The sequence below is a fragment of the Triticum urartu genome, chromosome 2A (genome assembly GCF_056163025.1).
Source record: "Triticum urartu cultivar PI428250 chromosome 2A, HENAU_Tu73, whole genome shotgun sequence".
Taxonomy (NCBI): domain Eukaryota; kingdom Viridiplantae; phylum Streptophyta; class Magnoliopsida; order Poales; family Poaceae; genus Triticum; species Triticum urartu.
Genome location: NC_141874.1, coordinates 435,910,656 through 435,924,691, shown reverse-complemented (window position 1 = coordinate 435,924,691; position 14,036 = coordinate 435,910,656). Strand labels below are relative to the sequence as shown.

The following is a 14,036-nucleotide window of genomic DNA, read 5'->3' as shown; positions in this document are numbered from 1 at the left end:
AAAAATCATACCCAAATGAGAACACAAACTCTCAACATACTCTTTATTTTGGCTTGTTTCAGAAAGAAAGATAATGTTGGGCCGGTGTGTCTTTGAAAGGCACACGAGTTCTTGGACTGTCTGAGGCTGACGCAGACCTCAACAGTTCCAACAAATCATTTTCATGACTCCTGACGGGTACATCATTCGCGCCCGTCAGTTGACCGGCAGCTTCCTTGGATTATCCCCTACATCATTTCCACCCATACAGACTCCCTCCTCCTATTCTGGACCTCTTCCTCTTCCTCATCTAGTCCTTCTGTAACATGAACAGTGGAGCCATCTATGCGTAGTACAGTTCCAACTCTCTCCACACACACACACTCTTTTACATGTTTCACTCATATCAGTAGCACCCCTAACATCTAAACTATCAGTACTAGTGCTATGCATGCTAAGAAGAAAGTCTTGATCATCACGTGCATGCCTCTTGCTGCCAGCCGTGCTCTCAAGCATGACAACAAAGGTCATCTTGCTACTGGAGAGGTCGATGTCACTGTTTGGTGGAGTGGGGACTCCAAAGACTGCATGTGCAACACATGCAGCCTGCACCATATCCTTCTCTTCATGTTCTTGTCGATGGAGCTACTTCCAACGTTTTACTCCGGGAGTAGCCAGAGCCAGCCGCTGTGCGCATGTAGCAACAACACCCTCGCTTCCATCTTGGACAGTAGTCGCCTCCAATTAATTCTGTCAAAGAGTTTGATTGTGACAACTTTTGCTTTGAGAACACCAAAAGGTATTACTCTTGAAGATTGGTTGGAATGTCGTGCAAAGGCCGCATCACAAGCTAATGGGAGTTCCACTAGGGATAAGCAAGGACACATAAACTCTATCATCAAGACTTCTGTTATACTCCCTCGATCCCAAAATGTAAGAATAGAGTTTGACAATAGGCTGCATCACATGCTAATGGGAGTTCCACTAGGGATAAGCTGCATTTTTTTACTCAAGCATCTTTACAACTTTGTTTAGATATTGTGTATTTATGCACTCGTGTACTGAAGACATGAAATGACTATGAAATTGTGAACAAATATATCTCTTCTGGATTGAGGCATGTGCAGTTCAATTTTTTATATACATACAATCCATATTTTCTAAAGTATTATATCATTAATTCATCAAGATTGACGGGCGAAGCAACACACGCCTTTATGTCTGGTGATATGGAAAATGGGGAGGTTGTTGATGAAGAGTTCCATATACATCCCTTTTAAGCTGATAAGAATCTCGTGGAGCAGCATCTTTACCATGCACCAAGTCCGTGCGAACCGACCAAATCCGCTAAAAGAGCATAATTAACATATCCCGTACCGGCTCAACACAGCTTGCTAGCAAATTCAAAACCCATTCATGCCCAGACTCAGCCAGCAACGAGTTGCTAGGTAACGGCCACACCTCACGCATCAAATCTCATAGCCTACGTGAATGGTCACAGGTCACCAAGGTGTGAAAACTAGATTCAGTATCTTTTCCACATATTAAACATAAATCCCGTTTAGACAAATGTCTATACTTCTTGCATTGATTAGTAGCTACTGAACCCGTCGCCACCTTCCATACTGTAATTTTCATTTTCTCTGGTACTGTGGACCCCCATAGGCACCGCCAAATCGGCCGGTCCCCTGGCGGATTACTGCTAGATGCACCTTGCTCGGCCCCGATGGCCAGGTTCGAGGCAAGATGGTATGCACTTCTGACAGTAAATTGGCCATTTTTTCTCAGGAAATCAAGCAAAAAAGTCTTGTCTATTTCTTGGTGATGTCCGAATTTTAACATTTTCCCGGATATCCATCTCCCAAAAATGTTCCTGTAACCTTTGAGTATTCCAAGCTCCATTCTGATCCAAAAAATCCGCAACCCAGTTGAAGCGACAGTTACGTTTCGGCGTGACGGGTCGAAAATCTGTGCCTCTAGGAATCCATGGATCCCTCCAAGTTCTAATCAACGAACCGTCACAACCCGCCAAATGATACCTTTTTTAACCAGCTCCAGGCCATACTCAATACCCTTCCACACAACCGATGCGTTGTCTGAAAAAACTGTATCCAACAGGTTACCATTTGGATAGTATTTAGCTCTTAATAGGCGAGCACACAAACTATGCGGGGAGTTCAAAAGACGCCAATCTTGTTTGGCCAACAATGCTTGGTTAAAACCCCGCATATCCCGGAATCCCATACCACCTCTCGACTTAGGGAGTCTCATCTTGTCCCAACTTAGCCACGCCATCTTTTTCTTGCCTTTCTCAACTCCCCACCAGTATTGTCTCATCAAGCGTGTGAGATCGTCACAAACAGAAGCTGGTAGCCTGAACACACTCATTACATAGGTGGGTATTTCTCGAGCAACCGACTTAATCAAAATTTCTTTATTCCCAGAGGAAAGATATTATTCACTCCAATCAACTAACCTCTTCCTCATTCTTTCTTGAATTGTTTCAACATGGCCTTTATGAATCCTTCCTTCATAATAACAATCTCTAAAGTTGTAGAGAGAAGTTATGGTTGGTCACTCATGAGAGCCTCTTTATTTGCGTATATGTTTGCGTTTTATTGTTCCTGCATGTGTGTGGAAATTTTAAACTGTGTTTGAAATGCAGTAACTAATAATGAATTACAACTAGTAGAATTAAATGTTATTTATGCTAACCAGTTATACCGTCTCCCACCAAATCGCAACACTGACGACGCATGCAAAAAAAAAAAAGAGTCTAGTCTAGGTAAGCAAAGATTAGCCCCCGCAGAAACCGCTAGTTCGCACCCTTTTTTGAGCGCAAAAACGGGTTATATGTCCGTCCGCCCGTGGGCACTCCCAAAATTCCTTCCCGTTTCCTCCTCCCAACGTTTTGTGCTTTGCCTTGCCCCCACGGCCTTGGGGAGGAGGAGCCGACGAGGAGGGGGAGGGAAGGGAAGGGGAGGGGAGGGAGGAGGACACGAATAACAATCGCCGCTACACGGGAGCAATCCCACCCGGAGACACACAACGCGCCGAGACGCGAATAATGGCTCCGCCGCCCGCCGCTCAGGCCGCTGCCGCCCTCCTCCTCGCCGCGCTGCTCGCGCTGGCCTCCTCCCACGCCGCCGTGGCCACCGGCGTCTTCCAGGTGCACCGCAAGTTCCGGCGAGCTGCCGGCGAGGAAGGCGGTAACATAACCGCCCACCTCGCCCACGACGTCGGCCGCCGGGGCCGTCTCCTCGACGCCGTCGACGTGCCCCTCGGCGGCCTTGGCCTCCCCACCGACACTGGGTACTTCCATCCTCTGATCCGCGCTTGTTGGTTCCGGTGCTGGTTGGTTTCGTTAGGTCTGGTCTGACGGGGGGACTCGTCCGCAGGCTGTACTACACGAAAATCGAGATCGGGACGCCGCCCAAGCCGTTCCACGTGCAGGTGGACACCGGCAGCGACATCCTCTGGGTCAATTGCATCACCTGCGACAAATGCCCCCACAAGAGCGGCCTCGGGGTAGGTCTCTCGGTTTGCCTGCCTATATTTATCTAGTGAAAATTTAGAGGTCTCGGTTTCTGTTGGTATCATGTTTCTGAATTAATATGACGATGATTTTTGGGGTGAACGTTTGGGTGCAGATAGACCTGATGCTGTATGACCCCAAGGGATCATCTAGTGGGAGCACGGTATCATGCGACCAGCCGTTCTGTGCCGCCACATACGGGGGCAAGCTACCAGGGTGCACTGCGAGCTTGCCTTGCGAGTACAGTGTCATGTATGGTGACGGTAGCACCACCACGGGCTACTTCGTCAGTGACTCCCTGCAGTATAATCAAGTCTCTGGGGATGGGCAAACACGGTATGGCAATGGCAGCGTCACATTCGGGTGAGTTTTTTTTTTTTGATTTATGTAGATTTAAAAGCTATTATTGGATGACATACATTGGATCAGCTATCATCGGTTGAAACGCTGCTCTAATTGTTTTATTGTAAATGGCATGATTAATCACCTTTGCATTTGAATTTGTAATAGTTAGTGTCTGTTGCGTAACGCTTATATTATACTTTGGCCAGCATTTTATATACTATTTTCTGAGAATGTTTACATAATTCTTGCCCATCTGCCAAACCTACATAATGTTTCTCTTTTCTGTTACTATGTAGCTGAATATATTTTGTTCTCTTTGAGATGTTTAAGCTGGATTCTTTGTCCTCTGCCTTGGTTATGCACTTGTGGCATTAGTATATTGATGAATAGGTAGCTGTTAAGTAAGGAATCAAATTCTGCTATTTGTTTGGAATATTATAACATACTTTTGTCAGAAAATACTGCAATGTAGTAGGCAACAACAATCAAATAATTAACATGACAGTAACAGACTAACCTAATTATGTGAAATTTTGGCATCAAGTACATCGAGCTCAAGAATTTAATGTGGATAAATGGCTCTTCTGTTCTTTGTAGGTGTGGTGCTCAGCAAGGTGGGGATTTAGGAAATACAAACCAGGCCCTTGATGGAATTATTGGGTTTGGCCAATCAAATACATCAATGCTATCACAGCTAGCTGCTGCAGGAAAAGTGAAGAAGATATTTTCTCATTGCTTGGATACCATAACTGGAGGTGGAATCTTTGCTATCGGAGAAGTTGTACAGCCAAAAATGAAATCAACACCATTGATACCCAATATGTATGTTCATCGTATCGCCATGAAGTTATTATTCTATTCTATCTGTCTTATACTGATGGGGATTTTTTCAACAGCTGTCCTCTAATAGATACTCCAGTTCATTGCAAATGAATAAATAATAACACTTGCTTTAGGAGAGATCATCACAATTCTATATTAGGAACAAAGAAATAATTTTCTCTTGGAAATCCATCACATTCTGCATTGAAGCACACAAAAAATCGACGACTTCAATTCCTGTTTCGTTATCTTTTTGAACAAAAAGTCCGCTTCAACCTTGAACTCTGAAACCTGTTCTTTTTAATCTTGAACTCTTGAATCAATTGACGTTATCCCCTTAGCCCTGTCCCAAGCAGTTTTGTGCTGACTGAAATGACATGTGGCACCACTTTTACATTCAGCACATTGCCATGTCAGCAACTTAATTACTCCCTCTGTTCCATAAATCTTGTCATGGTTTTAGTTCAATTTGAACTAAAACTACAACAAGAATTATGGAACGGAGGAAGTAGAATATATAGAGAAGTCGAGAAATCAGTAAAAAAAAAGAGGAACTGAACCCCTTTTCAGTTTGACCATCGAAAAAACCTCTTTTCGGAAAATTATTTTTCCTTTTAAGATTGACTATTAAAAAACTTCAGCTACATTTCATCGGCCAGTTACTTCATCCAATCCTTCATGACATGAAACAAATGCATAACTACTCTTATTTTCCTAAGTAAAGGCTCTGAAGTCCGAATTAAACTTAAGAGATATGTATCACACTGATGGCCGCATGCATCTTTCAGATGCAGAGGCTGGGGGTGAGCCTCCTTTTCCAAAAAAAAATAAAATCTATCACACTGATGATGAGCCTTTTGGAATTTGGTTGATGCCAATAATGTGTTTTATGACTGTAACTTGGAGGTCTGGTCCATTCTTCTCTGAAGATAATGCTTAATGATTTTGGCAACTGTTTATAAGTGTTCATGGCCATTAATTAATAAATTGACATTTTGTTCATCTGTACATGTACTTATTTTTTGACGAGTTGCCCATTTACCTGAGCTGGTTTCAAGCCAGTTATTTGAGTTTTATGTATGTGACTCAGCTCAATTTGATTCAGCTGACTGTCGTTTTTTTCCCTTGAACATAATTATAATGAGCTGAACACTTAACGAATTCAACGAAGGTGAATAACTCTAGTTAGTGCTAGAAAGAGATAAGGTCTGCCTCCGTTTGCTTTTTTCTGGTTCATATAAATAACTAAGTACTGACATGGATGACTTGGACCCTACTCCTGATTCCCATTGAGATGCTTTAATGTGTAATCCAGAAACTTCTAAAAAAGCATTATCCAATAGCTTGGCACCAGTCGTAGAGTTCATGCCTCTCTAAAGGACCGAAACCTGATCGGCAGTAAATGTTGTGATTATGGTTTAGGATGCTTTCTGCTACGAAGCTTTGAGTGTAGAAAGTTAAATGATAGGCATTAATATTCATGATTGTGCTCTAGAATGTTATGCTATGTCTGATTAGTGCTCGTATTTACGAACTGTCAGACTTGGCGCCTTATCAAAATTTGCATACAAGGTTAACCTGTACTTGATCCATCAGTGTGTAAATTTTATACCTAACTATTGTATCATATCGCACATCAGGCTATCGGAGGGAATGTGGAACAATGCCTGAGCTTTAATTTGAGTTTTGTGGAAAAAACAGTTCCAAGAGTTTAAATCAATCTGATCGAGATGCTGAGTTGGTTAATGCATGCAGTTCCTAAAAATGGATGAAAATAGCAATTTGACTGGAAATTTAGAACTGAAGGTTGACTGTTATGTCATATACCCATTTTTGCTGGTCACCCTGGTTTGGATGTCCCAAAACTGGTGCCTGAAGCAAAAAATGAAGAAAAAGGAAGAGAAAATATCTGCAGGATTAGGGCATCTTTAATCACAAATAAGAGGTGTCATATACGGGACTTAAGGTTGGCCATATACATTTTGTGCCAAAATATTAAGGCCGTCCTTAGCCTCATGGCATGGTCATAAGGTATAAAACGATTCTTTTCTCCTTCCATCTCTATAACCTCCAAAGCCTGGGTATCTCCATGATGGGAACAGAGAAGGCAGCAACCTCGGGCAAGGCTCTGTTGCATGCTGCTCAATCACCATTGATTGCGGCTGCTCGACTTGGTGGCGGTGTGATTTTGGCCGCCTGGGGCTCGGAGTCAGCCTATGCCGCTGGAGGGGCACTGTGGCAGCCTGCGGCTTGAGATAGGGAGGTGACATGCGCTTGTAGATGACGATGGGGATGCCAGCTTGTGCTGCTCAAAGAAGCCTGGAGTTTGGACGCGAATCCTGTAGCGTCGCATGACACCAGAGATTCTCTGCCCGGGTCATGCACGGGTGGGGTGGAGGCGGACTGGTGTTTTTGAGACATTGGGTGCGTGGAGACGAGGGTTATGCATGCAAAGCTCGGCTTTCTTCCACTCCTGTCAAGCTCTGGTCTTGTTGAGGAAGGAGAAGATGCGGTCTTGATGCCTGATTGGCGGTGACTTGTGGAGCAGAGGGGAAGGAGGATATGGTGAGTCTGATTTGGGTGCGTTTCAGGAGGAGCAGGAATGGAATTGGTGATCTAGGAAGAAGACAATGGTTGGGTGGACGAGCTGCTGTTTTTTCTCCAGTGGGACTCACCCTATGCTCCAAGGGAGATTTAAGCATTGTGGCATGTGAATTTTGACTATGGCTTTCTTGGTGTAGTCCCAGAGCAATGAGAACTGGAGATGCCCTTGGTAGGTGGAACACGTACCTGCAGCAGTTGTACTTGTTCTACAACATGCTAGAGAAGGGTTTTAGATCAAATCATGTGACCTATTTGTCCAACTGGCATTAAGTTTGACATGGTTAGTTACTGACCCGATTTTAAGAATCGCTGGTCCAAGGGTTCTTTTTAGTTTTAGTTCACTGGCCCAACAGTTTAATTAGCATGAAACTAATAGATGCAACAGAATAAGATATGGAACAAATCCTTGGTAATAAAATTTTATGTAGAAGGAAAAGATGAATTCGGTTGGAATATCTGTGGGGTAGAGAAGTGGGCTATCTCTGTGGCAGGTTTATGTCATGATACAATACAAATCAACATATGCTGCACTCGTGTCATCAGGCCAGTAGCCTTTTCTCTTCACATTGTTCCCTTTGATCTATTTAACTTGATGCTTCATTGTCATCTTTGAATAAATAGGCTCTTACTTGTCGCCCTATGGCCAAATTAAGCGGGTGTACATGTTTTCTGGCAGATATTGTATTTTTTGCGCTTCGTATGTAATGCAGGGAATTTTTTTCTCAGCTAGTGACTGGTAATTTCGGACGCCTGGTTAGTGCGAAAAATCAGCCAATTTTTTTTGAATTTTGATGTTAGTGTCAATAAAACTAGAACTGCAAGAGATCGTGCAATTTCCCTGGTGGTAGATCTCTAGAGTTGGGAACTTGGGATGATGGCATGGGTTTGAACATTTGTAGGAAAGCATTTTGTAACTTTGTTTTCCTTAAAGTTCACATTTTAATTTCAAAGAAGAAGGCACAGAACTTTCTGAAATTTGGCCGTTGCCAGTATTCTCAGTGTGTTTGTGTTTCTTCTTTTTCTTCTGAGATTGTTTTTCCGATGTTCTCTATTCTATCTTGACAGTCTTAACACCTTATCATGATTGTGCCACTCAGGCCGCACTACAATGTGAATCTGAAGTCAATTGATGTTGGGAATACTGCTCTGCAGCTTCCATCACATATTTTTGAAACGGGTGAGAAAAAAGGTACCATCATTGATAGCGGTACAACCTTGACATATCTTCCGGAGCTGGTTTACAAGGAAATAATGGCTAAGGTATGCCAAAAGGCATTCTCCCTGTTTTTCCGCTGTAATGCAGGAATGCTTTCATTCCCTTTACTTATATTTCTCGGCCAATTGTAGATTTTTGCCAAGCATCAGGATATGACCTTCCGCAGTATTCAAGATTTTCTGTGTTTTCAGTATCATGAAAGGTATACTCTAGTCTTTAACACAGAATCTAGCTACAATTGACAGCACTAACTGACTAACTGTCAGTTGTGTCTACCCTGCTACAGTATGTTTTTGTACGGGAACAGTAGGGAAAGACCCCCAGTCCGCCACTGAGTCTACCCTGATATATGTTAAAATAGTAGAACTAACTGAACTTCTATCTAGTTATATATTGATAATACCCACTTACACTTGTGAGTGAACTACCTCATTACTGCATGCGTGTTCTGATTTCAATTAAATTGGAAAAGAGATGAATGATAAACTCAAGAGTATCTTATTATGGTCCTAACTATTTTTTTTCATTTTTGTTGCAGTGTAGATGATGGATTTCCAAAAATCATCTTCCATTTTGAGAATGATCTTGGATTGAATGTGTATCCACATGATTACTTTTTCCAAAACGGGGTAATATAAAATTCCACCCTTGGTGTTCAAGCTAAATGATAGAATTAACATTTATTCACCCATTGTCATTACTTTGTCACGTTGCAGCTTGCAATACCCTTAAGTAACCCTCTTATTGGCATGTTTCTTTGTCACAAATTATGTGCTCCAGAAGTTGCTGAAAAACTGAATGATTCGCAAGTCGCAACCGAACCCTAGATGTCTCTAATTTAATCTGAGTTATGGTTTGGGTCCCCTGCAGCCCTGAAGTTATGACCTAGTAAGGGACCTATGTCAGTTCGAACAGCACTGTAGCATGGCATGTGGTAGTATAACACGGGTTGGTCTGGCTTGAGTGCTAAGTTGTTTAGGGCCTCTTTGGGTTGCAGTAATTAGAAAATGTAGAAAATAGAAGAAAAAAAGCATAGGATTGAGGTCTCATGTATTGTGGATCCCTATGGGATTTCAAAACACGGGAATGTTGCATGTGATGCCTTTGGTTCGTACACAGGAAACCGACACATGAATTTTGGAGAACAGGGGAGGGAGGGAAGGGATTGGATGCATACCATAGGAATTTGCAACTCTGAATTCAAAGACAACCTGAATCTTATCTGGGATTTGCTGTTAGTTAAGTTATTTTTTGGAGTTAATATTAATTTCTTATGCCAATAAGGGAGCATTTAATTCTTTATATCAAACAAGAAGCAATGAACAAACGAATCCAGTACTCAGAAACTTATATCAGAGCCCCTGGCCAGCCAGTCATGGGCAGCCCGTGAACGGTCTTCTGAACCCCTGCTTATGACACTTGCGGGATTTTATTGTCTGTTTGGTACAGGATAACCTGTATTGTGTTGGGTTCCAAAATGGTGGATTGCAATCAAAGGATGGAAAGGATATGGTGCTTCTAGGAGGTCATTACTTCTCTGTGCATGAAGGCTTCTTTACAAATATATATGTATATATGCTTCTCATGCCACTGTCTGTTTCTTTCAGATCTGGTCCTTTCAAATAAGGTGGTTGTCTATGACTTGGAAAACCAAGTCGTTGGATGGGCCGATTACAACTGTAAGTACTAGCTCTTCTCATTCTAGGGTTCATTTGGTATTATTAGCTTGCAGCTGTTGTTCAACCATAGGTTGACTCTAACCTGGGCAAAACCGGCTACCAATTTCTAGTTGAATTTCCTTCAATACATGTGACTTCAGCTACTTGAGTAGTACAATTTTTTTTCTTTAGCATCCTTTTACAGGTTGAAGCTAACCGGGTTTTGTACACAGCTGGCTGTAATCTCATTTTTGTTCCTGAAGGCCTTAACTAGTTCTGGAATAATTTGCACAAAAAATTTCTGACTCTATTCTGCATCAGACAGACTCTTTGGAACTAAACTAAAGTTGTTCTGTAAAGGGTCGTTTAAATGTTGCACGCATAGTGTGGTTCTAAATTCTGAAATTCATTATCTTGGTTTACAACTTCCCTAGCTTGTCTATTCGTTGATATTTCCTTCCATTCCAGGCTCCTCTAGCATGAAAGTTAAGGATGACAAGACAGGGGCGGCATACACAGTTGATGCGCACGATATCTCCTCGGGATGGAGACGTCAGTGGCAAAAGTTCCTGGTTCTGTTAGTAACAATGGTGTGCAGTTACTTAATTTTCTAACTCTGATGTACAACACAAACTCTGATGAATTCATTTGATTGTTCTTTTCTCAAAGAGGAAATGTAGGGCTTTAGATTGTATATTCTCCGGCAAAGGGAAAAGAATGAAAAAGCATGGTTCCACTTTTCATTTCATTTGTAGACAAACGGCTCGGCCCCGCTGATTGTAGAAACTTTTCGCATGGAAGAAGGCCAACTCAGCAATGCGAATTGTTTTTCTCTCGTGAGAAGGCGACCTCAAAGGCAGCCTTGATAAATGAACAACATTGGCATAACTTGAACGCAAAATCATGATATGGCTGCCATGTTCTGCACGGCTAAACAATCTTTTGCCGGCCCCTGTTTCTTTGAGGTGGCGACTTGTGTTCTGTGGAACGTTTGGAAACAATGCAACGCTTATATATTTCAGCATCAGACACCTTTGCCTTGTTGGTGTGTGTTGTTTAAGAAAGATTTTGGTCTTATTGGTCACAGGGTTAAGCCCCGCCTTCATGCTTTGGTTTCTGTTTTTTTTGACAAAGGGCGGTTTTTTAGCTTAAAATGAAGCATCAAGAGGATACAAACACAATGAGCATACACCTGATTTCTACATAACTAGTGTCCAACTCAGCTTTCTGCTTGGTTGACTTCTTTGGACTAGTTTGGCCCTTGGGCTTGTAAGGACCCCCCCCCCCTCACATGGTCTCATGACCTTTGTGATTTCATTCCTCTTATTAATAGAAACAATATTGTAGGGGAATCCCCTACTGTTTCATGTAAAAATATAAATAAATAAATAAATAAATGAACATGTTTTGTTTGACCATCGTCCATTGCTGGATACTGAAAACCATGAAGAGGCCTGGTTTTGGAGACAACAATTTGAGGCAAAGTGGGTACAGGAAAAAAGTGTTACTCCCTCTAATTCAAATTACTTGCTGGATCGGAGGGAGTAAAGAAATTGTGAACACGGCCTGGAACCGTGCCAAACTATCTGGTCTTGGACCATCACTGGCCACCTGTACGCGTGCAGTGCGCGTTGACCTCCGCAGACAGTGTGGATGAAATACATAGAGTTCTTTAAGAAAACAGACGCAATGTTAGAAAAAAATAGACTTGACCCGTTAACAAATTCTGAATCTTAAACGAGCCAATGAGAAAAATGGCAAGTGATGGTGTGGTGCTAAAGTTTAGTCTCATGCCACCAGTTGAGTAAGTGTTGGACCTCTTTATATAGTGAGTTCTCTCCATCACTCTAAGTGGTGTGTTGAGAAGAGAAAGGGAAGACCACACGCGCGCTCGCTTGTCTCGCCTGGCCTGGATCGGGCCGGTACACTCAGAGTTTTTCCTCATCTCACAACTTGCGGCGCCACCGTAGTCTACCCTATCCCGAACACCGATCTGACATGCATCGGCATGCGAGGGAGCAGGTCTTTGGAGCGACTGCTCAAGTTCGTCCTCACAGGTCGTCTACCGTCCAAGTCGGGCGGTGCTAATCATCGTCTTCAACAACAGATCAATGCCATATCGCTCCTGCAGCAGCTAACGAACAATACGTCCATCGTGATATGTTCATGTTTCTCTCTGTAGCTGCTGATTCGTGTGTGATGTTGTTGTGCCAACAATAAAAAAAAATCTAATTGTGGGCAATTTCTTGAGTTAACTATGACTAGATTTGCTAATGCACTGAGGCCAGATAAGTTTACCGGTGTGCACTTTAAGAGGTGGAAGGTGAAGTTCACGCTCTGGATTACAGCTCTGAAAAGTTTCCGCGTTAGTGTTGGTGCTCTAGAGGGAATTACTGAGGAAAATGAGAGAAAGTTCCAGGAAGCCAATACTATGTTTGTGGAATGCATTATGAGTGTTATTGCTGATCGTCTGTGTGATGTGTACATGCACATACAAGATGGAAAGACACTGTGGGATGCACTGAATGCTAAATTCGGTGCAACCGATGCAGACATCGAACTATACATCATGGAGAATTTCCATAACTACAAGATGGTGAATAACCGTTCTGTGGTTGAACAAGCTCATGAGATACAATGCATTGTGAAGGAACTGAAACTCCTGAAGTGTGATTTACTCAATAAGTTCGTGGATGGGTGCATGATTGCAAAGTACCTCCTTCATGGAGAAACATAGCCACAACTCCGAAACATAAGAGATAGTAGATATTAGTTGAAAATCTGGTTGCATCTCTTGATGTTGAAGAGAAAGCTCAGGTTAAATTTACTACTGAGAAAGGAGGTGAGGTTCAGCCTATCGCCAATATGGTGCAGAGGTACCCACAGAACAAGAACAAAGGGAAGAACAAGTATGTTTTCAACAAGCCTGTCAAGACTACTACCTTCAAGAAGAATAAGTTTAACAAGGCTGAGCTAGAGTGCTACGCTAGTGGGAAGCCTGGACACTTTTCCAAGGTATGCCCAAATCATGCAGTCGCAGAGGGAAAATAAGCTCCAAGACTGTCAACATGGTGACCGATATGTCTCCAACGTATCTATAATTTTTTGATTGCTCCATGTTATTATAGTACCAATCTTGGATGTTTTATATGCAATTTTATATCATTTGTTGGGACTAACCTATTAACTTAGTGCCAAGTGCCAGTTCCTGTTTTTTGCTTGGTTTTGGCTTTTCAGAAAATCAATACCAAACAAAGTCCAAATGGAAAAAAAATCTTTGGATTAATTTTTTCTGGACCAGAAGGGACCTAGAAGCTTCAGGAGAAGATCAGAGGAGCCACGAGGGAGTGACAAGCTCGTAGGACGCCCCCCAGGAGGGGCTTGAGCTTGTGCCCCCCCCCGTGACACCTTTTGACCTAATTCCACCTCTATAAATTTAGAAATATTCCCAAACCAATGGAGATTCGCCCGAAAACTTTTTTCACCGCCGCAAGCTTCTGTTCTTCCATGATCCCATCTAGAGGCCTTTTCCGGTACTCTGCTCGAGGGGGATCGATCATGGAGGGCTTCTACATCAACCTTGTTGCCCTACGATGATGCGTGAGTAGTTTACCACAGACCTACGGGTCCATAGCTAGTAGCTACGTGGCTTCTTCTCTCTCTTTGATCTTCAATACCATGTTCTCCTCGATGTTCTTGGAGTTCTATCCGATGTAGTCTTCTTTTGCGGTATGTTTGTTGGGATCCGATGAATTGTGGGTTTATGATCTGAATATTCATGAGAAGTAATTGAGTCTTTTTGAACTTCATTATGCATGATTGTTATATTTCTTTTTCGATCTATCCGTTTGGTTTGTCCAACAAGATTGATTTATCT

The 14,036-nt window shown here is 42.5% G+C and overlaps 1 protein-coding gene across 1 annotated transcript; it reads left to right on the top strand.

Annotated features, from left to right (window-relative positions):
• The first annotated feature begins 2,877 nt into the window (after window positions 1-2,877).
• Window positions 2,878-10,902, top strand: LOC125537841 (aspartic proteinase 36). Its single transcript, XM_048701157.2, has 10 exons — window positions 2,878-3,291; window positions 3,378-3,507; window positions 3,630-3,877; window positions 4,457-4,681; window positions 8,383-8,545; window positions 8,633-8,703; window positions 9,040-9,130; window positions 9,951-10,026; window positions 10,109-10,180; window positions 10,628-10,902. The coding sequence occupies exons 1-10, from the start codon at window positions 3,047-3,049 to the stop codon at window positions 10,771-10,773; spliced, it is 1,467 nt and encodes a 488-aa protein (XP_048557114.1). The 5' UTR covers window positions 2,878-3,046; the 3' UTR covers window positions 10,774-10,902.
• Window positions 10,903-14,036: the final 3,134 nt, after the last annotated feature.

Bases quoted from the DNA above. Each gene is read 5' to 3' on its own strand.
- LOC125537841 (XM_048701157.2), top strand. From the start codon at position 3,047: ATGGCTCCGCCGCCCGCCGCTCAGGCCGCTGCCGCCCTCCTCCTCGCC. The intron at 3,878-4,456 runs GTGAGTTTTTTT...TGTTCTTTGTAG, and splicing joins AATGGCAGCGTCACATTCGG to GTGTGGTGCTCAGCAAGGTG. The intron at 4,682-8,382 runs GTATGTTCATCG...TGTGCCACTCAG, and splicing joins ACACCATTGATACCCAATAT to GCCGCACTACAATGTGAATC.